Genomic DNA, 26,323 nt, shown 5'->3' with positions numbered 1-26,323 from the left:
TGGAACCAAATTACCAAACGATAGATAGAGAACTTTTCAACTTTGCCTCTTCGTATTCTTTTCTTACATTGGAAAGGGGCAACATGCCCAATTTATACACTGTTCCCTATTTTAGGGATTCAAAAAATTTAAAAAGTATATACCAAATGACTAATAAAATGAGGACACATGGTCCAATACATGAAGAATGAATATTTGTTTGTTATCATCCAATCTTAATAGAAATCTGGAGCACTAAAGGAATAATCCTCCATGACTTACCTCAGTGACATGACATTCTTTAGCTGATGTGTTTTTTTGACTCCTCCTTAGTCGTTGATGTGGCATATTCTTTAACAGGAAAATAGCTCGAGTAGGGCCGACCGGTCCCATAATTGGCCGGACAGGATTGTCTATGGAGAAAAAGAACCTTATCGGAAATGAAAGGAAAAATAGAAAAAAGAAGTTGCAGATTTTGAAGAAGAGGAAGAAGAAAAGAATAGAAGAAAAAGAATAGAAGAAAGAGATACACGTTTTTTTAAAAAAAAAATAAATAAATAAAGAGATACAAGTTTTATGCAATATTTAATGCTAACTAAAATTCTTAAATATCTTCTCTCATGTTAAACGTGGTGAATTTTCAACTTTTTCTCTCTCTGGCATGCATTTATTCCATGTGTAGTTCATGTATTTAATTTTTTCATTTTTCTTTTATTTTTCAAATATTTTTTTTCATTCATGTTTTATGCGATATTTAAGGAGTAAGTTCAAGAATAATGTATTTTTTAAAAGTAATGACAAATACCGTAGGCTTTTAAAAATTTAAATTTTACCGTAAAAGTTTCTTCGAAAATACAAAAAAATAAATAAATAAAAGAAAAAAAAGTTGGGAGAAAATGTGGGAAAAAAATAGATTTAGAATTAATTCGTGGCTAGAAATTTGATTCAATTTTTATTTTACTGGCCTTTAAAAATTTGAATTTCACAGTAAAAAATTCTTCGAAAATGCAAAAAACACTAAAAAAAAATAAAAGAAGAAGATAATGTTGAATGAGAAATTTTGGACCAATCACAAGTTGCCACGTCATTTACTAAATTAATGACAAAATTTTAAATCATTAAATTTGGGTCCAATTAGAAATTGACATATGTCCCAAATTGAAGTTGAAGACAAATTTCAATGACGCCACGTGGTTTTATCATGACCGATGAATCACATAAGATTAATTTGGCCTAGTTTGATATTATTATTTGGGTCAAAGTCCAAGCCCAAAAATAGGTTGAATTTGACCAAAATGTCAAATCAGACCTAAATTCAATTAATTGGGCCGAAAGGCTATGCCCATGGACCAACCAAGCCCAAACCCATGGGCTAACCAGGCCTAAGCCCATGAAGCCCATCAGAGAGCCTTATAAATAGAGGCACTTTTCTCATTTCAGGGGAGGATTTTCTACATTCAGAGAGCCAAGAGAATTCATCAACAAGCTGCAAAGCTGCACTCCTAGAAGACAGAAGGCCCTTGAAGACACAAAGACTCTTCCAAAACTTCTAAAGACTTCTACTTCAAGAACATTTGGTGCTTTTCTTCTTCAAGTCAAGCAAATTCACCCAACTGAGAGAGAATCAGAGGATCAAGTATTAGAGATCGAACCACATCGCATCAAATCAACTTCAACATCAACACCAACTCAAGTTCAACTCCACGAAACAAGTTTCTCTTGAAAACTCGTGTGAACAAATTGGCATGCCGGGTGGGACCTCTCTACCTCTCATCCCTCTCATCATTCAAGTCCATAAACCTACAAATGGCACCAAAGAAAGTTTTATCCAAAGCTACCGTCGTAAACGATACTTACATAAGCTATGTCATCACATAAAAGCTAATGGAATCTACTAAAGGCGGGATCGTTATTAAAGAAAATCCCTTGTTCGACGGCTATGTTTCTGCTACTAATCCATCAGATAAAGAATCGTACTTTGATGTATTATCTATCATGGTGAGTGACGTAACGACGGAGTCAGCCATGGCAAAGATGGAAAGGAAGATAAATTTCCTAACGAAAGCTGTTGAAGAGCGAGATCATGAAATCGCTGATTTAAGAGATCAAATGTAGGCTCGAGAAACCGCTGAGTCGAGTCAATCTCCAACTACAAAAGCCAACAATAAAGGAAAGATTGTCTTGTAGGAAGACCGGCCGCAACAATTTACCTCTGTTGCCACCCTGTCAATTCAACAGCTGCAGGATATGATTACAAACTCTATACGGGTTCAGTACGGAAGACCATCACAATCCTCTTTTATGTACTCCAAGTTGTACACCAAGAGAATCGACAACCTAAGAATGCCAATTGGGTATCAACCTCCAAAGTTCCAGCAATTCGATGGAAAGGGCAATCCAAAACAACATGTTGCATACTTCATTGAAACCTGCGAAAATGCAAGAACCAAAGGAGACCAACTAGTCAAGCAGTTCGTCCGTACCTTGAAAGAAAATGCTTTCGATTGGTATACTGATTTGGAACAGAAGTGATTGATAGTTGGGAACAGCTAGAAATGGAGTTCCTGAACCGCTTCTACAGTACAAGGCGCACTGTTAGCATGATGGAGCTGACGAACACCAAACAGTGGAAGGGAGAGATAGTCATCGATTACATCAATCGATAGAGAGCATTGAGTCTAGATTGCAAAGATAGACTCACTGAATTATCTGCAGTGGAGATGTGCACTCAAGGCATGCATTGAGAGCTTCTGTACATCCTACAAGGGATAAAACCTCATACATTTGAGGAGTTGGCAACACGCGCTCATGATATGGAGCTGAGCATCGCCAACAGTGGAACTAAAAATTTCCTAGTCCTAGAAGGGAGAAAATACAATGAATCCAAGGGCACTGAAAATATTGTGGATAGTGCCACAAAAGAATCTATGGTCGTTCATGTGACCCTGCAGAAATTTTCCTCCAAAGGAAAACAAACAAAATTTGAAAGAAGGCACAATGAGGGTGAGAAGCGTCGTCCAACTCTTAAAGAAAGACAAGATAAGGTTTATCTATTCCCTGACTCTGATGTGGTAGATATGTTTGAGCAACTGCTAGAGAAGCAACTTATTTAGCTGCCGAAATGCAAGTGCTCAGAATAAGCAGGAAAAGTAGATGATCCTAACTACTACAAGTATCATCGGGTCGTTAGTCACCCAGTTGAAAGGTGCTTCGTGTTGAAGGAACGAATTCTGAAGTTGGCTCGTGAAAAGAAGATTTAGTTATATTTGGATGAAATAGCCCAGATAAATCACGCTACAGTAGCAGCAACTTCAAGTGTTCTAACACTGTCTGTGTCCCATGCTCAAAGACAAAGCCTGATCCAGTTCGGAGCCTTCAAGCCTATAGTTGTTTGGTTCCAACAAGAGATTCAAACAGCAAATTCCAAAAAGAAAGATGAGCTTGTTGGAGATGACAACGAAGGGTGGATAGTTGTGACTCGTCGAAAAAGAAGACAACCAAACTCCACCCAAAAAGAGGCACGTTCCTATCAAAGCTATAGAAGAATGAACAAGACTCATAAAAAGAAAGGCAAAAAGATGACACGGAAGCCTAAGCCTGCTAAGAAAGAAGACAAGAACTTTCCTCAATTCCGACGGCCAGCAACTTTGGCAGAATTTCTCCCAATAAGCTTTCTCAATAATCATCCAGAGAAAGTATCATAAGTTATTGCATGTCACATTGTCGACATAGTGGAAGTTGACAACAATCATATAACTGTCGAAGAAGTCAACGACTCAGAAGAAATGAAGCAAAGAACTTCTGTCTTCGATTGTATTAAGCCTTCAAGTGCTCGATTTTCAGTCTTTCAAAGATTAAGTATGACCATGGTAGGAGAAGAAGACCAATGTTCAACAACTACTTCTACTCGAACTTCAGCCTTCAAAAGGCTAAGTATAACCACATCAAAGAAAGATCGATCTTTAGCACTTGCTTTTGATCGTCTCAAAACAACAAACGATCAACATAAAGGAATGATGAAAATCTAGAAGGCGACGTCATTCCATGAAGAAAACAACAACAAAAAGATTTACAGTCGTGTCTCTTCACGCATGAAGAGGAAATTTTCTGTTGACATAAGTACAAAAGGTTCCTTAATAGTCAAGCCAAAACTCATCATATTGACGAATCCTACAAATGAAGAGGGTGATAAAAACCATGATGAAATAAGAGCTTCTGATGTTTAAATGAAGAAGCTCCTCATCGCAAGAGCCTAAACTGCATGTGCTCCTGGCCCACATGAACTTAAAATGTGAACGACCCAAAAAAAAAATTCTTTTTACGAACTATGTTACGATTTGATCCCTGTCATTATAAAGGGTACATAGGTAATTTAGAGAAATTTAAATTCAGTCGCGCATAAAAAAAAAAAAAAAAAAATCCTTTTTGAACTACATTATGACTTGATCCCTATTATTATGAAGGATACGTAGGCAGCTTGAAAGAAATTTCAAGTTTAGTCCAGTTAAAAAAAAAAAAAAAAAAAAAAAAACTTGAACTTCGTCATGATTTGATCCCTTTCTTTAAAGGTACGAAGGAAACTTAAAGAAATTTGAGTTTAGTCCATCAGAAAAGGTATCGCAACCACCTAAGTACGATACTACAAGATTGATGTTGATCATCCACGTTAAAGAATGACACTCCAGATTGAAGATGTCCATCCCTATTGGAGGCAACACAATGGATTGAAGACGTTCATCCCTCGTAAAGAGCTAGCATAGTAAATAAAAGGCACAAATTTGGAATGCGCTTCGCTTCCTCTTTAAAATCAAACTTGGATGCTCCTCCATCTTCAAGTTCAAAGGCTTCGTCGATACCCTTCTGATAGAACACGAGATATACGCAGTGGAATTAGGATCTAATTACACTCTAATTGCTTTTAATTTAAAAGAAAATAGCATGCATTTGAAGGAAAAAAACAGTGAATTAAAAGGGATGGGATACAACCTTTGTACCTCCCGAACAACGCTTTTCCTCGCTGAATCTCGACCTGAACTCTTCCGGACCACCACTAGAGTTGACCTACTATCCTCTGGACTCAGAACCGAGGTGTGGGACCCGGTGGATGAAGAAAACCGAGAGAGAGAAAAGAGATGGAAAATAAGATGGATCTTTGGTTTTGGGTTTTCCCTTTGTTTTTTAGCCCAATTTTGAAAAACTAAATTTGACAAAATTGCAAGAGTTTTAAATCCAAATTCAAAAGCCCAATTTATAGAAAAAACCATGCAACAATTCCATGAACCAAATCCATAAAATCCCAACACTTATAATTCACTATCTTAGTGAGCTTAATGTCTCTACTACAAGCCAACACCTAGCCCACTATTTTGTTAGTGGAATTATCCAACAAAAGTTTGGATTTTTCCACTAACTTTAGTCAAAGGGCAAAATAGTCATTTGGTCAAAGTCAAACTTTGACCAAAAAGTCAACATTTTGACTTTTTATGATTTTTTCCGTGTTGACTAATTTTGACCTCCTGAGCATGGATCCGCATTCATTTTCTCAAAATTCAAATCACATTTGAATATAAGGTCGGTCAAAGTTTGACTTTTCAAAATCAAAAGTCAACTCTTTGACTTTTTACATCTTTGACCATTTCTATCATTTCCGAGCTTCCGAATATGAACGTATTCATATTCTTAATATTTAAATCAAATTTAAATATTAAAGTTGTATCTCTAAATTGAAAAATTCGAACACTATATCACATATACTTGTCGGTTTCTTTCTCTTCACCTAATTCAAACAATTCGAATTATTCTATCATACTGTTCTAAGTTTATTCCATATGCGTTAGTACGGGAACCTAATGGACCTATAGATCATAGGCTCCAACGATACGAGATTAGGTGGCTAAACTCTTTAGACGGAGCTAATCAACATTCGTTAACTAACGGGTCATTCCACTAGAGTCCCGTAGTTGCACTTCCCTCACTATAGATATATTCGTGTCCATTTGATATAACCATGATTAGTAAGCTAATCCTTCGCAGGTTGTTCGTAATCTCGGCTGGGTCATAAAAACCGTTTTACCCCCGAGACTACATCTTATTCCTTAAGTTCCACTGATCCTCTAATGAACAATTGGTTTAAGGTCCAACCTATAAACGGAATCCCTCTCGGACCAAGGAGAGGGTGGAGCCCCTTGTTCAAGACCTGGATTCAGTACTAGAGGGAACAACCTATCTACTATCCCTATAACGGGTATGATTGAATTCCGTCTTGCAGCCTATGTTCCCAGCTATCCACCCGATCTTACCCTTGAAATGGGAGGCTTATTGGGCCAGGGATATTGAGTTGCCCTCACCTATGCAGATTTAAGGATAATTCTGAGTGAACAAGAGTTCATAGTTAACTCAGGATCAAGATTAAGTTATCTAGGTCATCAATTAACGAAATAGTCTGTTTTATACATAAAACAGCATTTAGAACGTAAAAAGTGACTATTTCATAGTTCAGTTTTATGCAAACTCATTGCATAGGATGCCACCACTCACATATCTCTATATGAACAATTCAGGATCACATCGTTTGTACTAACTACAAAGTGGGCCGCATCTATAGTGTCCTCAGAATAAGGCGTCCAACCTTATTCATATACTATAGACCATTTTGGCTATATATTTGAACTTGATCCACATTTATGTCACTACATAAAGTTCAAACTACATTAAATAGCCCCAGAACCTTAGTTTATTGGATTCAAGATTACAATTTCAATAACAACTTTATCAAAAAACAAAACAGAATATGTTTATTAATTTACAAACTACGAGTTTTAGGACATAAAATCCAACAAACTCCCACTTGGACTAAAACTCCTAGTGGAGTATCACAATGTTGAATTTAATCGAGAAACATATGAGTACAATAAACATATGAATACAATAAACTAGGGCATATATCCAAAAGTTCTCCCACTTGTCCTAGTTTACAAACTTCGTAGACCTAGACTCTATAGGTGACCTTCAAACACTTTAGCCGTGAGGGCCTTTGAAAACGCTAAAAAATAAAAGAAGAAGATAGAAGTCAAGGGAAAATGGAAAAAAAAAAATAGATTTAGCCTTAAATCGAAAAAAAATAGATTTAGCCTTAAATCGTGGACGGGGTACACGATTTATGTGTTGACTCAAAACTGTAGACCCCGTCCACGATTTCACAACTTTGTCAATAAATATTAAAATAACATTATTTTAAAAAAAATCAATATTTAATGCTAATTAAAATTCCTAGATATCTTCTCTTGCGTATAAACTTGGTGACTTTTCAACTTCTTTTCCTCTCTTATGCATGCAAGTATTCCATGTGTAATTCATGGATTTAATCTTTTCATTTTTGTTTGAATCTTAAAATGATAATATTTTAAAATTAACTAATTTGTTTGATTTAAGAAGTAAAATTTATCAATCAATAATTTTTTCCTTTTTAATTTAATGAGATTTTTTTTTCATTTACATTTAAAAACCTTCCAAAAAATCCAATTTATAGACAATATTATGATGGATGCAAAAATCATGAATTACAAAAATTAATTAAAAAAATGTAGGCCTAATTGAATACTTGATCGGACTAGAATTTGAAAATGGCGGGAAAGAACAACTATAGAATATCTAATTTTAAATTTTTAATTAAATATGAAAAATATGACATTATGAAAAATTAAAAATCTAAAATTTGGAAAATGGATATTGAAATTAAAACATTAAATTGGTGGTTTGAGGGTAGATAAGAGATAAAAGGTAGAAAAGTAATTAATCATTTTAAGTTTTCATTGCTTCCATCACTTTTATCGTCAAAGGGCAAAAAACAAGTTTTGTGTCCAAAATTTTAAAAAAGAAAAGAAAAGAAAACGAAAACTTCAAAGGAGGTTAAAAATGTCAATTACCCCTCTTGTTGGCCTTTGACTTCACCTTCCAAACCCTTGCCGTCGTCCGTCGATCGTGGGTGAAGCTTCGGCCTCCGTTCGTCGTCGATCGTGCAGGTCAGCTGTGGATCCGGCTTCCGTTCGTCGATTCGGCCTCCATTCGCCGTTCGCGTGTAGGTCGATCCGGCGTATAGGTTTCTCGTTCGCGGTGGCCGTTCGCGTTTCGACCTCCGTTCGCCGCTCCGTTCTTCGCTCGTGTAGACCTGATCGTGGGTTTTTGGATCCGGTCGTCCACTAGTCTGATCTGCTCTTGGGTCATCCGATCCGGTCGTCAGCGTGGTGATTCAGCTCCGCTCGCCGGTGTTGTGCATTCGTCAGATCTGCCGGTCTCAGCCCAAATCTGTTCCAATATTTGAACTCTGGATCAGATCCGTTCAAGCTTGTGGGTTGAGTGAAGCTCATCACAATTTTGGTGTGGGTTGTTTGCTCTAAAGGTAAAATTTGATATTTATTTTCAATTTAGTAATTTAAAGTTATTTATTTATTTATTTTTATTTCAATGTTTAAGCTTCCTAAGATTTTGAAACGTTGGAATGAAAATAAGTTCAAGAACATGTGCTTTGTTCTTTTTGCTTGATGTGGTTCAATTTTATATAGATTTTTTTTTTTATAATTATATTTTAGTCTTTAATATTTTGTGTATATTATTTTTTTTAAGTTTTTCTCACAATTTAATTTTAACAAATTTAGGTATTTTTGTTGATTATGGTTCATAAGATTTTGAAGCATTGAAATGAAATTAGTTAAAAAAATATGAACTTGTTTGATGGCCTTGCTATTATCTTTTTGTTTGGTGGTTAATGTGCTTATAGAACATTTTCTTGGGTTATATTTTAGTCTTGAAAATATTTTATCTGTATTAGTTTGTGTTCGTCTCATAATTTGATATAAACAAGTTTAGGTCTTATTGTTGGTTATGGTTTAACTTCACGAGCTTAAAGTTATGTAATTCTTCCTCGTTATTGTTTCTCTCTTTTGTAGATTAAGTCACATATTGTACAATTTTGGATAAGTCATGGGTGAAAAAGAATAGCATGTCAATTGAGTATGGTTTAGGGGTTGAGATGTTTAATAAAAATGGTCTAACACTCAAATATGCTGAATGTCATGAGTTGTCCTTGTTTGAAGTGCGTGAATGTAAAGACTCTAAATGTGAATACAATAAGAGATCACTTATTTTTTTAATGGTATCGATCAAAGTTATCAGATATGAATTTTTCACGATGAATCATTACCGATTAAGAGAATAATGAAAATGTGTCTACTAATGCAAGAGAAGAAGTTGATGAGGATGATGTTGATGTTGATGACACAATTGGAATGTTTGAAGTTGCACACAACTATTTTAATGACAAATCCTATAATTTTGAAAAACTACTGGATGATGCCAATAAACCATTTTACCAAAATTGTAAAATTTTTACCAAAATGTCTACATTGATAAAGTTATATAATTTGAAAGCTAAATTTGGATGGAGCGATAAGTATGGGTATTAGAAGGGGCAAATTAATAAATAGTTAGTAAGTTGGTTAAGGTTTTTTATTATAAATAGAAGGGGTAGGGTTGAGAGGAGGTGTAAAGAATTTGGTAGTGGTTTCCTAATTGGGAAATACTGGGAAAGAGTAGCCCTCTCGAAAGGCTATGCTATATTGTAATTTTCTTCATTGATATTGCAATATAATTTTATCTTTTAGTGTTCTTGTTGATTCTTGTGTTCTCGAGTGTTATTGTTAGGTCGTATCCTAACAATACCCTCTATTTATTATTAAAATCATATTGTTGCCTTTAATTCAAATGGCTCAAAAGACCACAAGAAATATTTCTCAAGCACTCTAGTTTTACCTAAAGATAATAGTATAAGAGCATTTTAAGAAACCAACCACAAAAAATTTTCGGACAACATAAAATCAAACATAGTAACAGGGAAATTCCAATTGTCTCTAGCCAATTCGTAGTGGATGAACAAAAACAGAGGTCAAATTGTCTACCATAAGTGAATTTGGCCTCCTAACCCAACATGAAAACCAAAATTTGCTCCACAAATTTTTAGGCATCAATCATTACTTTAGTACCATTCGACATTCACACAACAGATGTGGAGAATCCAACCTGTAGTGAGTTTGCTCGACATTCTGTCTTCTCAAAGAAACTTTCATAACCATCTTGACAGGAAGGCTTCATTTATTTTCTAGTGTTATGGGTTAAACCTCTCTACCCAAGGGAAAGAAGGTTAATTTCTAGTTAAGCAAATGACTTCCCACATCCAATTGGGCTCCTCCCAAAATGGAGGGACTAGAAAAACTGTTTTGGTCAGGTCAATTGTTGGTAGGAAAGATTATTATTATTATTATGGATGGATGGGGTTGTACATGCAATCATGCGTTAGACATGGTTTATGTGTTTGCACCCATGCGTCTGAGGTCATGCGTCGGAATGAAGATGCGTTAATCTAGTATGCAATGACCACGCGTTCCTATCACAAGTTTTCTTACGCTCGCGCCAATTATAACGCGAACGCAAGTTTCTCGGGTAATCCGAGGTCGAACACAGGGACTTGTCACTCAATAATGCTTGTGAAGCAATGCGTTTGAGGCGATGAATAAAAAAATTAAAAAGAAGTTTAATGGATTTACACACTACTCCTACTCCTAACTAAACAGATTGAGCAATAGAAGACTTGCGATGAGAATAGGTAGAGACACAACAACCATCAACGTATAGTAATGTTTATTATCTTAAATCGTCTGAGTAATCCCAGCTCATTGCACTAACGCATCGCATACCTCTCGGTGGTCAGTCGCATGACTATATCTCTATAATGCATGGTTGTGTCGAGCATAAGATTGTGCTTATCTCTAGGAACAATGCGAACTTTGCTTTAGTGCGTTCCATCTCTTACCTTCTCAGGCAGTTAGACGCGGCTATTTAACTTATAGACAAACAATGCAACATCCCATAGACAAGCGTTGCTACAACCTTTCACCAAGCAAGGAGGATTAACTCACTATACTCGCACAATGCACACCTCTCGGTGGGTTGCTACATGCGTCCTATCTCTAGGCTACACGATTAAGCATGCGATCGCCTTTGATAAATAAACGCTAGATAAACTATGATAGAGATGAATATGATGAAGAAGACTACAATGAAGGAATCAAGATTTGCATTGATCACAAAATGTCTTAATATCTTAAGCTAAAATGTAATACAATACAGAGATTAAAAGAGAAATGAAGGACTCTGCGTCAAGGCTGCCGGTGGTGCCATGGATGAATGGTGGAGATGTCTCTCTCGAGCTCCATCTCTGGCGAAAACTCTAGTCGTCACTCGGTCTGATTTGTGGAGGTGAAGAATTCTCACTGAAAATCTGGTTCAAGCTCTCATCTGTGATCACAAACCTCTGCCTTGAGGCAGAAGTTCGGATGTGTTGAAATGAAGGTCCAAAGGCTATTTATAGAGTTTAAACGCCGACAGCTATCATGATTGTGTTATGGCTCACTGATGCTTTTGTCGCGGTATGGGCAATGTCACATCGTCTTATCTTGTTGATACTCACAAGGTATGCGTCTGAGCTTGCTTCAGCTGAAGCATCAACGCGTTCTACCCATCTTGCAATCTTCCTTCTATTATGGTTGTGACTCCGTGGCCGCAATTTCCATTTAATCACCGCATTCGCTTGATCACCACAACTTCCATGCAACGGACGCATACGATCACCGCAACTTCCATGCAACGGACGCATACGATCACCGCAACTTCCATGCATGATGCATACGATCACCATAACTTCCATGCAATGGACGCATACGATCACCGCAACTTCCATGTGATGGACGCATGCGTTTGTCTTTGCGATCGCCTGGCTTCAGCGCATGCGTTTGTCTTCGATTGCTTATTTCCAATGCATGTGTTTGATTCCTGCGATAGCTACAAAAGTAGACACTTTGGCATGGAGTAATGCATAATATTGGGGTCAGTGAGGATCTAGGTGCTAATTGACGCAAAACTCATTTTTTCGCAAATTCTAAGTATTATCACTGCATTTTCTACTTATTAGCCCTCATGATTCTAAATAAAAGGCTTATAATAACTGGCATTTCTGCCAGTTATCATCAATCTTTCACAAAGAATTTTCTCATCATCCAAATCTGAAAGTGAAGGTGTAGGCTATTAACCCCATTTCAAATTGAACATTAAACCTCAAGAATCTCACCGATCCGAGGAGGACAAAGCAAAGAATCAAGGAAGGACAAAGGATGTTAGCCTGCAAGCTGAAGTACCCAAGATTATTCAGACAGAGGGAGACTGGATGGGAATTTGTAAGAGACCTTACTGCCCTTTCAAAAAGTTTCTCCCGAATCATCAAAGCTGAAACCCAAACTGGTCTAGGCCAATTTCGCTTTAACTCCAAAAAAAAAAAAAAAAAAAAAAAAGAAAAGAAGAAGCTTAGAAAACATTACCCAAATTGATTTCCATTAAAAATTTTCTCAAAACCTATCACACCCCCTCCCGAGCCTTGTCTCCCAGACTCGGAAGAAGACGTGAAGATAGCTGATACCACCCTTTTGATACCAATTGCCCAACTTTATACCCTTCCACAAATAGCTAATAAATAAAACTTAATTCATTTTTATGAGCAATTACAAGGTTTGTACTATTATACAATATTAGTTTTAACAATCCTAATGACTTTCAAAGATACCCTTATAGTCCACAAAATGTGCACATGTCGACATTATCCTGCTAGACGTGCTGTAGGCACGCTAACAATTCCCAGGGTACAATCCCAATTTCCAATGCAAATCACAACAACAATATTTCATGAATTAAATCAAATGAAATTCAGAAAACACACTTTCCGATCATGCCATTTCCAAACTTTACACATATATATAGAATTCAACATAATAAAACAATAAAACCCCACTCACAGTTCTCCTGTTTATCCTTCAAGAATTTGCCTAGCACATCTCCTGGCCTGGGTTTCCTTGAATTTCACTTCTTTTCAAGAAATCCCAAATTAGTCCAAAAATTCCTCCAATAATTCTATTTTAATCCAAAAATAACTTAAAATTAGAATAACCAGCTTACCCCCTTTAAAAAAAACTAAAATAGGTTTAATTTTCCTAAAACAGCTTTTGGAGGTTGTTTTGGCAGGTTATGGGTGTTGGGGCTGCAAGGTGGGCGTGGACGCGCACAGCTGGGCACTGCTGGGCGTCAGACGTCGCACAGGGTGGGCAGGGACGCAGCGTTGGGCTGGGCATGTGCCTGGGCAACCGCGCGCGCAAGGTTGGTGGTGGGACACGTGCAACCGTGCGCTAGGGTGTCCGTACGCCTTGCCTTAGGCGTTCGCACGCGCCTTGTGTTACAATCACACTTTCCGAAGCTTCACTAAGCGATTGTGCGGCACTTATTCCCGCTCATGAACAAGTCAGCCAATTCGAATACGGACAGTCAATGGGTGTCTCTCGCAACCTCCATCCCCGTTTTAGAGAAAGTGGTTTTAGAAAACGGGTTTGGAAAAAAGGTTTTCGCAAACAGTTTGATTGTAAGAATAGAGAAGAGAAAGATTGTAGTAGGCTAGAAAGTAATAAGCAACAACAACAACTTTATAACATACTACTCCGGGTATGGGGAAGTGGTGGTTAGTCTTATCCCCATATAGTGCATTCTGAACAAAAACACATCCACTACCCTTGCATATGGAAATGGGCGAGCGGTCACTCACTAAGAAAAGTACATATAAACCTAACTACCTAACAAAAGGAAATACATAGGATGAAAGCATAGTAAAAAGAGGTGAAGGCGGTCATGCGACCATGGGCAACACACCCTGGACAAGCATGATCGTGACATTCTCCCCCACTCAATTGGTTGACGTCCCCGTCAACCGACTCTGCTCGAACTCAGCATACTGTTGAGCAGCCTTTGAGGCCTTCCATGCGCTCCCAACGAACTTCTCTGTCTTGGAGGCTTCTCTACTTCTCCAGGAACTCTTCCCAACTTGGTCCTAGTCCTTCCTCTTTGTCACCCCTTCCCGCAAGTCTCTCGTAGGCTTCTTCTCCTGCCATTCTCTTTATTGTGGCGTGCAGACGGGTCACCACCCTACATCTCTCCTCGGCATGGTTGGGATGATAGGGTTTCAGTCTACTTACGTAGATGACAGGATGAATCTCCATCCACGATGGTAACTGCACCCGATAAGAGGCTTTCCCAACCCTTTCGATGACTTCCACCGGTCCTTTAAAGTTGCTCACGAGGCAATGTTCTCTTTGCCCCCGACTTTGAAACTGTCCCAGGCACAAATTTACTTGAACCCAGTCTCCTGGTAGGAACTCTCGGTTTCTAGGCTTCCTTCTTCTTCTTCTCCTCCTCGTTGGAGTCGGGGACTTGTGTAAACTGTCCGGCTCCACAACACGACACTGATCCAAGACGTACAGGATGTCTTGGGGGGCCTTCTCTTCGTGGTTTCGACTGACTCGTGGGTAAAGTCCTCCAACTGGAGGGCCGAGATCATCCTTATCCCCTTCTGCCGTCTGATCTCAGCATGCACAACGGTGGGCGTAGAGCTGGTGATCACTAAACACTTGGTGAGGGGTATCGGTATTACCTTGTGCTCAAGCGAGAACTCCATTCCCAACACCACATCAAAGTCATCCATCTTAACGATCACGAAATCGGCAGGGCCACTCCAGTCCCCCAACTTTACGACTGTCCTCTTTGCCATTCCTGTAATCGGCAAGGCCTCAGAATTCACTACTTTTATTTTACCTGCGCCTCCTTTAAAACGGAGATTAAGCCGTCTGGCTTCTGTTTCGGACATAAAATTATGGGTGGCCCCCGAATCGACCATGTTACTTTTGGCCGATTTATGGTTGACCCAAGCATCAACATACATCAGTCTACCTCCGTGGGATCCCTTTTCTTCTCCTACATCCTTTTGGAGGGCAGCTAAATATCTCAGGGCCCCAACCCGTGGGGTTCTATCTTCCTTTGCTTGCATATTTTCGTCTTCTACCTGAATAGCTTTGCGTTTCCAGTCCGAAGTTAATGAGGCTTGGAAAGCATTAAAGACGGCTCGTTTGGGACATTCGCTCGCCTTGTGCGGACCCTTGCATATATAACAGGATAAGGGCCTATAAAAATTCTTCTGATTCTACCCCCGCCACGTATTTCCAGTCGTCTGCTGAGGAGGTCTATTATCCCCATTGTTGTCTTTATCTCCCCCACTGTTTCTCGATGGGCTCGAACCGTTGCTTTTTCTCCTCCTATTAGGGGATCTCGAGTGTTGCCTCATCTCTTGAGATTCATCAATTAAGTCAAATAACCGTTTGGCCGTTGCATATGCGGCTGGGAGATCCTGTATTCTTTGCTCATACAATTTTGTTTTTGCCCACGGTTTCAGGTCTTCGATAAAACAGAAAACTTTGTCTTTTTCGGACATGTCTCTTATGTCCAACATCAATCCGGCAAATTGTTTCATGTAATCCTTAATAGTATCAGTATGTTTCAATTCCTGTAGCTTGCGTCTTGCCAAAATCTCAACATTTTCAGGGAAGAACTGAAAACGCAACTCTTATTTCAGTCTCTCCCACGTGTCGATGGTACAACGACCCTTTTGGACATCCATGAAACGGGACTTCCACTATAACTTTGCATCCTTTGCTAGGTGCATCGTCGCTAGGGTGATCTTTGACTCTTCAGTCGCTGTGTTTGTAGCCCTGAAGTACTGTTCCATGTCAAAGATAAAATTTTCTAGCGCCTTTGCGTCACAAGCCCCACAGAAGGGCTTAAGCTTGGGTACTTTTACCCTGTTGAATTGGGCTACACCCCCGACTGGGGCTTGATTTCCCACCGCTTTAATGGTGAGGTTAATTTTTGTACTAATGTCCGCAATCTCTGCCTGGATGACATCGATGGTGGCTCGAAAGTTCTTGGACATTTTGATCACCATCTGAATGATCACTCTCTGCAAGTTGTCTAGTTCTTTGACACGCTCTTCTATCGGGGCAACAGATCCCGACGAACCATCCCCATGCTCAAGAGGCCTATCCATCGTAGTTTTTGCTTCTATGGTCTCAACCCTTGTCAACAATTCCCTGACGGGCATCCCGTCTAAGCGGCCAGCCACCGCATCAATTTCATCGGCCTTGTCGGCGACTTCTTGTAACCAAGTCTCTAGGAACCGAACCTGATCAGGAACTTCTATTAAATAGAGTATTTGCTCTTCAATCTCAACCAATCGGTCAACATGGGACATGCCCAACTGCTTCGTAGCAGATATGATCACAGCTTCTCAACTCTACGAGCCAACTTGGCTCTGATACCAACTGTCACAATTGCACTTTCCGAAGCTTCACTAAGCAATTGTGCGGCACTTGTTCCCGCTCACGAACAAGTCAGCCAATTCGAATACGGACAGCCGATGGCACACCGGGTGCCTTTCGCAACCTCCACCCCCGTTTTAGAGAAAATGGTTTTAGAAAACAGGTTTGGAGAAAAGGTTTTCGCAAACAGTTTGATTGTAAGAATAGAGAAGAGAAAGATTGTAGTAGGCTAGAAAGCAATAAGCAACAACAACATATTTATAACATACTACTCCGGGTATGGGGAAGTGATAGTTAGTCTTATCCCTATATAGTGCATTCTGAACAAAAACACACTGCTACCCTTACATATGAAAATGGGCGAGCGGTTACTCACTAAGAAAAGTACATATAAACCTAACTACCTAGCAAAAGGAAATACATAGGATGAAAGCATAGTAAAAAGAGGTGGAGGTGGTCATGCGGCCATGGGCAACACGCCCTGGACAAGCATGACCGTGACACCTTGCATGGAGCGTCTGCGCGTTGGCGATGACGCACAGGCAGGGCTGGGCGATGGGCTGTTGGGTGCGCGCGCAAGCACGGGCGTCAGGCGATGGGCGCTGCGCTGTGCTGTGCGTCCAACTGAGCCTCCTGCCTTCCAATGTCGATTTCTCTTTTTTCACCACTCCAACTCAAACGGCAGCCTAGAACCCCTCACTTAACTCTCTTTTGAACACTCTCACACTAAAATCACTCAAAAGGCACGAGTGAATTGTGAGAAAACTCCCTAACCTGCCCTAATTATAGGCGTCCAAAACTCCCCTCTACATGACACCTCCAGCTCCATTGCATGTCCAAGTGCCCCTTCCTCAAGCTACCAATGCCTCCCTTTGCCACCTTTGCCTTGAAGTGGCTTCATCTCCTTTAGCCAAATCAAAGTCCCAACTTTGCATGCCCTCTCATGCCTCTAGGCTCCACCTAGTCTTGGCTCAAACCTAACTCTCCCTTGTTCAGCCACATGTCCGGATGAGTTGCCAACCTAGCCTTGCTCTCCAAGACACAACTTGTCAATGCATACTCAACCAAATGACTGCGTGCTCCCTTGATCGCATAGTCTTTGTCCAATGCTTGACTCTTCCTTGGCCCTTACTAGCCTCAAGTCCATCGCATGACCTCCCTTGGCCGCACTCTCTTTCCCCACGCATGGCTTGCCCTTGGCGCATGCCGTCCTTGGCCAACGCATACCTTCATGCACTCAACAACCATACTTAGGCCATCGGATGGTTCTCCAATGCATGCATGTACACTTCCTCGCATAGGCCAACATTGTCACATGCGTCCATGAGCCTTCCCTAACCTCTCAATGACCTAGCCATCTCATGGCTTCAACGCATAGGCATTACCTTGCCCTCCTCATGCGATCAACTTTTAATTACCTTGGCCAATGCCTTGTCCCTTCCCTCGGCCACCCACACCATGTGTCCATCATGGTCTTGCCAAGCACAACACCCCGTGCTTGGTGTCTTGGCCGCAAGCTTCACACCAACGCCTACATCAATGCATAGCCATCTCATTGCCTAGCCTAACAACCTAAGCATCATACGGTCTTATCAACGCACATCTCACAGCTGCACGCCTCACGCTCGCCCAGTGCCATGTGTTCAACCTTGCGCAACCCTACGCGTGCAACCGTGCGTTCACCCCCGCGCTACGCTTGGCCTGTTCTTGCACATCCGCCAGCGCCTTGCCTGGCCGCATGCCCTTCAACTAGCGCTTGCCTAGTTCATCGTATGAGCAGCCCACTCATGCCAACGCTTGGCCAGTGTCTTTATGTCATTGCACGACCACCCAACGCTCACACCTTGCCTTGCCAAGCGCAACATCCCAACGCTTGGTGCCTAGATTTGGCCGCACGACTCTTACCAACGCATGGTGCCTTCATGCGTTCAACCCTTAGTCAAAATTTTTGTCACCTAAAACTTCACTTAACCACAACTTAAGTTTTAGCCTTTAAGGTCCAATTTTCAACACAAGGCATTTTCCTTCTCTTTTGTTCCTCTACAAGCTTCCTTATTAATCAAATTCTAACCTAATTCACTTAGGTGAAATTCAGGGTTTCACAAAACCTCCATCAAACAGCAGCATAACAAAAATTCAAGGGGTTAAAGCTCAATAACAACATCTAAATTGACTTGGAAAAGTAATTCGACGTAACAATTACTCTTAAAAACTCGCACAACAACGTGGCACCTTGCTGGACAGCATTCAAAATCCTTTGAACTCTCAAATTGAACGTAGAAACAGAGTGGGTATCTAGATTCGATGTCGAACAGGCTCTGGGGAATGCTTCAAATGTTAAATATGCTCACTAAGGGTTGTGGATGATGCAAAACCCTCGTTGAACTCGTCGGAGGAGATGAGTTTTGATTAAAAACGTGTCTAGCGACACGACGTTAGAGTCGGACGATAGTTGAAGTTGGATGGTTGGCAACGACTATGCAGCAAGGAGGATGGAGGGAGAATGGTTGGGCAGTTGGCAATGGCTATCAGTTTGGGTAATGTTTTCTAAGCATTTTTTTGGGGAGTTAAAGTGAAATTGGCCTAGACTAGTTTCGGTTTCAGCTTTGTGATGATTTGAAGGAAACTTTTTGAAAGGGCAGTAAGGTCTCTTACAAATTCCCATCCAGTCTCCCTCGGTTGGAATAATCTTGGGTATTTCAGTTTGCAGGCTAACATCCTTTGTCCTTCCTTGATTCTTTGCTTTGTCCTCCTCGGATCAGTAAGATTCTTGAAGTTTAATATTCAATTTGAAATGGGGTCAGCAGCCTCTCTAATATTTATCACCCATTACGAAGTTCATAGAAGTGTTGATACCTTCACTTTCAAATTTGGACGGTGAGAAAATTCTCTTGAGAGATTGATCTGACCAAAATAGTTTTTCTAGTCCATCCATTTTGGGAGGAGCCCAATTGGATGTGGGAAGTCATTTGCTTAATTCGAAATTAATCTTCTTTCCCTTGGGTAGAGAGGTTTAACCCATAACACTAGAAAATAAATGAAGCTTTCTTGTCAAGATGGTTATGAAAGTTTCTTTGAGAAGACAGAATGTCAAGCAAACTTAGTACGGGTTGGATTCAAATGGCTAGTTCCACATCTGTTGTGTGAATGCCAAATGGTACTACAGTAGTGTTTGATGCCTAAAAATTTGTGGAGCAGATTTTGGTTTTCATGGTGGGATATGGAGCCCACATTCACTAATGGTAGGATGGTGGCTTGATTGAAGACAATTTGTCTAGAGTTTCTTAAAAGTTAAAGTTACCTTTTGTACATACCCAACTTGAGAAGATTCCTAGCTGCACATCTTGAGATTAATGTGAATTACACTATAAATATGGAAGATATTGTTTTTGTTTATCCATTACAAATTGGCTAGAGACAATTGGAATTTCTCAGTTACTATGTCTGATTTTATGTTGTCCGAAAATTTTTTGTGGTTGGTTTCTTAAAATGCTGTTATACCGTCTTTGGGTAAAACTAGAGTGCTTGAGAAATATTTCTTGTGCTCTTTTGGGCCATTTGAATTGGAGGCAACAACGTGATTTTAATAATAAACATGGGGTATTCTTAGAATACCACCTCACAAAAATCAACCAGAACACTAAAAGATAGAATTATATTGCAATATCAATGAAGAAAATTACAATATAACATACCCTTTCGAGAGGACTACTCTCTCTCAGTATTTCCCAATTAGGAAACCACTACCAAATTCTTCACACCTTCTCTCAACCCTACTCCTATTTATAATAAATAGCCTTAACCGACTTACTAACTATTTACTAATTTGCCCCGTCTAATACCTATACTAATATTCCACTAATTATCCCAACATATTCTTTACTAGGTGTCTTACAAATATCTTGTAGTTTTACTAATCTTATCAGTACACGGCGTCTAGTTGGAGTGCTTTCCAGAAGGTGTTTTTGTGAATACTATTTCTGCCATCAACTTAGACGAGTGGTTTTTCCTCTAAAACTGCTTCATAAGATATGTTCCATTTCCCTAATCTCTAAAGTTATATGTTTTTTTTTCCCTTAAAAAGGTCTTTGTTCATTATTATTAAAAAAAAATGGTAGAAAAGCATTGGCTAGAACTTCTGGACCTATTGTCTTTGTAGCTTTCTCTGAGCTCTAGTTATTCTCATAACTAACCCTTATTATTATCAATATTTAAAAAAAAAAAAAAACTGTTGCTAATTGGGGTGGTTTTTGGTTATTCCTAGGCTTTTGTTGGTTTGGTCTTCTCATTTATAACTTATCTGTTCAAATAATTGGCTAGTTTCTTTCTGAGAAAGAAATGGAAAAATGTAAAGTTTACAATCTTTTACAATTCAACTTGCAGATACATTCGAATAAAAAAAAAAAAGATTGATTATGCATCAAAATTGCATCAGTACATCAAAGGCTTTTTGTAAATATATTGAGTTGATAGACGTGACTCTCTTGTTTTTCTATCTTCCCTTTTTTATTTGGATTTACTACTTTCATTTCCTTGAAGAATCTTTTAGTGTTGAAAATTTCAGTACATTGGTACAGATGGTCTTATACATAATCATTCAAACCATAACACTGTATTCTTATTTTCTTTCAGTTATGTGATGAAGGCCGAGCCGCATACTCCTGTTCGTATTTATTTATTGTTGGGAATTTCATTGGTTTTCTACCCTACATTTGGCTCTTGCCTTGATGGCATTTCACACTCTAGTAAGGTCAGTCCTAGCAATTTATGTTCCTTGACATTTTTTTTCCATTTAAATTTATTAGATTTTACATGTGTGAACTATGATACTGCATTTATGCCTATTCATGTGCTATATTAGTTCCGGTAGATTTCACTGTCTTTTGTCGTTAACAAAGAGCTATCACTTATTGGGTTTAGACTAAAACTATGCCATTAGTTTTTATGTTTCCCTGTTACCAAACTCTTGCTGCATCTAGTTGATATATAAAGTTGTAATCTTTCTTTTTAGCATCTTTTAAGTAAAATATATTTTTTCTTCCAAATGAATTTTCCTTGTTTTTTTTCTCCTATTCCCAAATTGCATGAAAAGTAGGAAAGATGTATGTTGAACCAGATCCATAGGTGTTCCCTTTTTTTTTTTTAAAAAAACCAGATCCATAGGTGTTTAAGAAATGGGTTTGGGGTCCTATCATGTGTGCATTAAGAGTTGAAAAAGGTTTTACTCATCTCATCTTGCAAGCTTCTTGAGTACAACCAGCTATTTAGTATAAAGCACGACATTTAACTTGGGTTCACTGTGGGCAACTACCCAAGGTCAGTGAGGTTCTTATATTTTAAAGTCGTTGTAAACGTTTTGCTTAGTTCCTTCTCAGCTGGCCTATATGAGTTTGCAGCTGGATGGATGGGTTCAAGAGTTGGCGTCTTTTATATTATGCATAACTCAGTCATGTTTAGGAATTTGAAGGTTGCACGTGCACTCTTAGCAATTTGAATGAGCAATTACCAGCTTCTCCCTTTTGTATCAATGGGGGGAGCACTTTGGAAGTCCAACAGACACGATCAGTTTCCCCCCAACTTTTATTCTCTCATTTAGGCGTTGTAGATGAAAACTGTAAGAAGGATGCCATTGTTGATTTCAATCTGATTTTTTAGTCCAAAAGGCAAAAAGTCATCCACGCAGCCCCTAATTTTCGTTATTCTTGGAAAAGTAGAACGGTTGAATCATTGGTTAACCATGACTTAGGCCCAGATTTTTTGGAGGAGAATTGTGTTTGGCATATGATTCCTTTAGAAGACCAGTCTTTAAGAAAGGAGTCCCATGCAAACATCCATCAATCTTCCTTCTCCACCCCAAGATCAAAGGTCATTTTTACTAAAGGAAACTTCAAACAGGTAATTGAAAAGTCCTCTCCTTGATTTGATATTTATGATGATGACTTTGATGTCAGTATGAGCAGCGAGGAGTCTGATATTCATGCTCTAGATACAGTGGTAGAGGAAAGATGCCTGAAGATTATTTTGAAGAAGCCTACAACACTTTATTTCAACAATAGGAGGACAAGATTTTGTTAGAAGAAAGATCCATCTCTTTCTCAAAACCCCTCAAAATTCTCTTCATTAGTAAATGCTTATGGTCTTCAGTTTCAGGAGATTCCATCCTTTCTGTCCAGCAGACTTTTTGAGGTTCTTGTTTTGTTGAAAATATGAAAATCATCTAATGGATTACATGGTCTTGGGGTCAAGTCTAATCAGGTGGCTTTAAAGCATTCTCTTAAGACTCATTTTTCGGATTTGGTGCCGACACAGCACCTTGAATCTTCAGCCTGAGGCCCATGACAAAGGAGTCCACACTCCTTTCTTCGACGTTTGTGACATTGGAGGAAAAACAAGAGTCTGGTAAAGGCCCTCTTATAAGGTGATACTGATTTCTCACCTTGCTCTAGGCTCAGGAACTCTCATAAGCATTTGTGTTTTTTTCTTTCTGGTTATCAACTTTAAAATAGTCAAAATTGTATGTTTTCTAAACCTTGCATGCATAATAATGCCCAAGGTCTATTTTAGAAAAGTTGGGTTGTTACAATTGTCAAGATCTCTCTTTTTCTTCCTTCTTTCCTTCCACCGGAGAGGAGGCCATATTGAATACATTCCCCATTAAACTACTATTTCAGAAAATTTTCATTATCCATATTGTCATACTATTAAATATTCTGGCCTTTGATATTTGGAAGGATCTTCTTCACTTTACCACTGTTATAACTATTAGTTGGCCGATAATACTTGGAAAGTAATCAAATTGGGTTGATCTGAGTGCCATTAGTCATTAGTAGTTTGAAGAGAAAGAGAGATCATTTGATTGGACCATTATTGTAGTGTTGTGTGCTCTCCAGCAAACAATGACACCTCAATATCTATATTTTAATTTAAATAATATTTGTTGCTGTGAAAAACATAGTTTTAACAAGTTCATAGACTATGCAGAAAATTATATGTGTAATTACATGCTGTTGCAGAATTGCATTGACAACATAAAAGTGCATCTCTGTCGTTACTATCCACAAAATACTACTTCAGAGACTCAAACTGTATCAATCTTCTTGTCATTGTTGTTGAAAGCATTCATGGGTCAGTTCTTTAACTTTGCTCAATCAGTGGTGGGTGATGGTAAAGCGATCAGATTCTGGCTGGATAAGTGGTGTGATCCTCAACCTCTCGCTCACAAATTTCCAGACATTTTCTCCATCTCTTTAAAAAAGGATGCAGTGATCGTAGATTGCAGGTGTGTCTCTAGTCAAGCGTGGGATTTGGGCCTTAGAAGACGTATTTTTGATAGAGAGGTTGGTGATATGATTGCCATTTTACAAATCCTTTAACTCTTGGGTTCTTCAGGAAGTCATGATTGCATCGGTTGGAAGATTGATGCCTCCGGGAAGTTTACCACCAAAATCACCTTCCTTAACATTGTTAGGAAGCCCCCCTATTTTACCTTTCCTTTGTTGAAGCTGATCTGGAAACTTAAAATCCCTAAAAAGGTTAAATTCTTCCTTTGGTCCCTCGCTTATAGAAGCCTTAATACTCATGACAAAATGCAGAGGAAGCTTAAAAATAACTACTTAATACTCATGACTATGTCCTTGTGTTCTAAAAGACGAGGAGAGCTTGGACCAATCTTTTCCTGCATCGTAAAACGTCTCTAAGGGTTGGTCCCATTTGATAAGTACCTTTGGTTTGGTGAGCTGCTGTCCCAAAAAAATTGATGATTGCTTGCTTGAAGGGTTGGATAGCCACACCTTTGGTGGAAGAGGGAAAGTGCTTTGGAGATGTGCTACGCGGTCTCTTTTGTGGTGCTTATGGAATGAAAGAAATAGTCGTATTTTTGAAGATAAGTATGCTTCTTTTGGTTCTTTTTGGGCTTTTGTTCAACATACGGCCTCTTGATGGTGCAGTAACTATACCAATTTATTTTGTAATGATAGTCTTTTGATGATCTCTAACAATTGGAAAGCTCTTCTGTATTAGCTTCTTGGAGAGGGGTCTTCTCAACCCTTTGCCATTAGGCTGTTCCAATGTTTTTTTGATGGAATATACATGTGTGTTTCTTGTCAAAAAAAAAAAAAAAACATTCATGGGTTAGATAACTTTACTCCCTAAAAGTGTGATTTGTTTGATCTTATCCTCTTCAGTCATTCATCGAGTACACAAGTGTTTGCTATTATTGATGTGTCTTTGTTGGTGCAAAAGAGCATTATAAATGTTCTAAAGATTGTTCCATCTCGTCAACCTTATCTTCATTTTTATATTCTTGCTCTTGTACTTAATTTTTCAGGTTGGAAGATATATTATGGGATCCTATTATGAAAAATACGAAAGTTTTATTGATGCACATTTTGATGGTTTCCTGTCTCAAGATCTTCCTGTCAACATATGTGAAGTTTTACCATGCGATCTAAATACTGCGCTAAGTCTCTCAATTCGGTCGAGGATCAACGGTGAAGGTTCCCACCGTCAACTTTCATCAACCATCAAGTTCAACATTAAAAAATCCATGTCACAGGTTCCCATACAACACTGTAAGTTTATCATCATTGAACGACTACCATCAGGAGTTTTTGCTGACCCGTTTGAATTGGAACATCTTCTTCATCGAGCTGGTAAGACATATTTACATTTCTTTTGTTTCTTTTCATGATTTTCCGTTTTTTAGCCTTAGCAAATGGCATTGTCTTTAAGATAGGTTCAACCCTCTTCTTAAATTGTTTTCTTTTGGCAGTATTTAGTGATGTAGCTGTTTTCGGAGATACAAATTTGGAATTGCCTTCAGTCCTCTCCAACATCTCTGTTGTCGAGGTTCACAAGGACATTGGTCCCAACATCTTGTCACACAACAAGAATTTGCTTGATTTCACCGTTGATCTGCCTTTACATTCACGATATCCGGTAAGCCTGAAATATCTTTTAGAATACTGCTCTAGGTAATTTGGGTGTCAACGCTTTGAATATTTTGCGAGCGAATGTTTATAGAATGAAAAAGACATATAATGCATAACGTTATGGACTTTAACTTACAAAAAACGAGCTCAACTAGTATAAATTTGGGTTAGACTATAATTACAAATGAATTTACAAGTGGAGAACCAAGTAGAAGGAAAGACAGTAGTCGAACTCCAAAACAAGTCACTATTAGTTTCTTGATCACGAAAGATTCTAAAGTTTCTTTCAAACGCCACCCTCCAAACTCTAGAAGGTGAAGATCCCAATGGACTTTTGCATGAGCATTTACCTGAGGACCTTCAACTAAGCTTTCTTGGGCCAATACCATTGCATTTTGAATCAAGCTAAATATACATTTTAAAAATCACATAAATATAGCGGTTTATATCCCCTATGTCAAAATGTTCAAGGAAAGCTTAAGATTCGATAGTAATTAAATTTTCTTGCTGTATTGCAGCGATTGGATGAAAGTGGTTACGTGCAAGTTAGATTGAAGGCTCCAGACTTGTTTTTGCAGTGTAGCATACAGGAAAAACCACATAATAGGAGCTGTTTATTTAAGTTGGAAAGTGATGATGCAGAGGCAGATCTTACATGGTCGATACCAGCAGGTAAACGATCGGATGCTGGAATTGTTAGAGCTGTGACCTTTGTTTCTGCTCTGTTATCAGTACTATGCATTGTATTTTTTACACAAATCAGACAGCTCAAAGTTATGAAGCAATGTTAATTGGTTCAACATTTCTTCTTCTTCTCAAGATTAAGTTTTGGCTCGAGTTGTAAAAGAAACATTTTGGTTGAGATACAAATAGAGTTAGAATTTAGTTCCTATGATTTAAAAATTAACATCCATCCTTGTAGTTTGACAAAAGCTGCTATATTTACGTGGCCTTTATTAAATCATATGAACTATTTGTGAGGTTTTATCAAATTATAAGGATGAAATTCTAGTGGGTTTTAACAAACTATAGAGATAACCATCATGAGTTGGTTATGTTAAGTAGGGAGGAATCCTTGAGAAAGGGCCAAGATGAGTCATGAGTTCAATTTATGGTGATTAT

At 38.8% G+C, this 26,323-nt stretch overlaps 1 protein-coding gene and 2 long non-coding RNA genes across 8 annotated transcripts; 1 reads left to right on the top strand and 2 right to left on the bottom strand.

Annotated features, from left to right (window-relative positions):
* Window positions 1-10: 10 nt before the first annotated feature.
* On the bottom strand, window positions 11-8,045 carry LOC150036968 (uncharacterized). Its single transcript, XR_016528549.1, has 2 exons — window positions 7,905-8,045; window positions 11-392 (listed from the first exon to the last, which is right to left on the bottom strand). It is a non-coding gene; the product is annotated as an uncharacterized LOC150036968 (long non-coding RNA).
* On the bottom strand, window positions 4,509-7,021 carry LOC150036969 (uncharacterized). The gene is made up of 2 exons (XR_016528550.1): window positions 4,966-7,021; window positions 4,509-4,839 (listed from the first exon to the last, which is right to left on the bottom strand). It is a non-coding gene; the product is annotated as an uncharacterized LOC150036969 (long non-coding RNA).
* Window positions 7,743-26,193, top strand: LOC120072828 (phosphatidylinositol-glycan biosynthesis class X-like protein). 6 transcript variants are annotated; one of them, XM_039025346.2, is made up of 6 exons: window positions 7,837-8,377; window positions 20,904-21,021; window positions 23,285-23,550; window positions 23,661-24,922; window positions 25,042-25,208; window positions 25,720-26,193. In XM_039025346.2, exons 4-6 carry the CDS (start codon window positions 24,613-24,615, stop codon window positions 25,990-25,992), a joined length of 750 nt encoding a protein of 249 aa, XP_038881274.1. In that variant the 5' UTR covers window positions 7,837-8,377; window positions 20,904-21,021; window positions 23,285-23,550; window positions 23,661-24,612; the 3' UTR covers window positions 25,993-26,193. The 6 variants fall into 6 exon arrangements, with proteins under 6 accessions (XP_038881268.1, XP_038881271.1, XP_038881274.1 ...); XM_039025340.2 differs by lacking the exon at window positions 23,285-23,550 and having other exon boundaries at window positions 7,743-8,377; window positions 24,598-24,922; XM_039025343.2 differs by having other exon boundaries at window positions 7,772-8,377; window positions 23,285-24,922.
* Window positions 26,194-26,323: the final 130 nt, after the last annotated feature.

The sequence above is a fragment of the Benincasa hispida genome, chromosome 3 (assembly GCF_027475165.1).
Source record: "Benincasa hispida cultivar pf3 chromosome 3, pf3_genome.v1.1, whole genome shotgun sequence".
In the NCBI taxonomy this organism is placed as follows: domain Eukaryota; kingdom Viridiplantae; phylum Streptophyta; class Magnoliopsida; order Cucurbitales; family Cucurbitaceae; genus Benincasa; species Benincasa hispida.
This window is presented reverse-complemented; position numbering and strand designations above follow the sequence as displayed.

Coding starts and splice junctions, on each gene's coding strand:
- LOC120072828 (XM_039025340.2), top strand. CDS start 20,911: ATGAAGGCCGAGCCGCATACTCCTGTTCGTATTTATTTATTGTTGGGA. Junction 24,923..25,041: donor ACATCTTCTTCATCGAGCTG/GTAAGACATATT, acceptor TTCTTTTGGCAG/TATTTAGTGATGTAGCTGTT. Junction 25,209..25,719: donor CTTTACATTCACGATATCCG/GTAAGCCTGAAA, acceptor GCTGTATTGCAG/CGATTGGATGAAAGTGGTTA.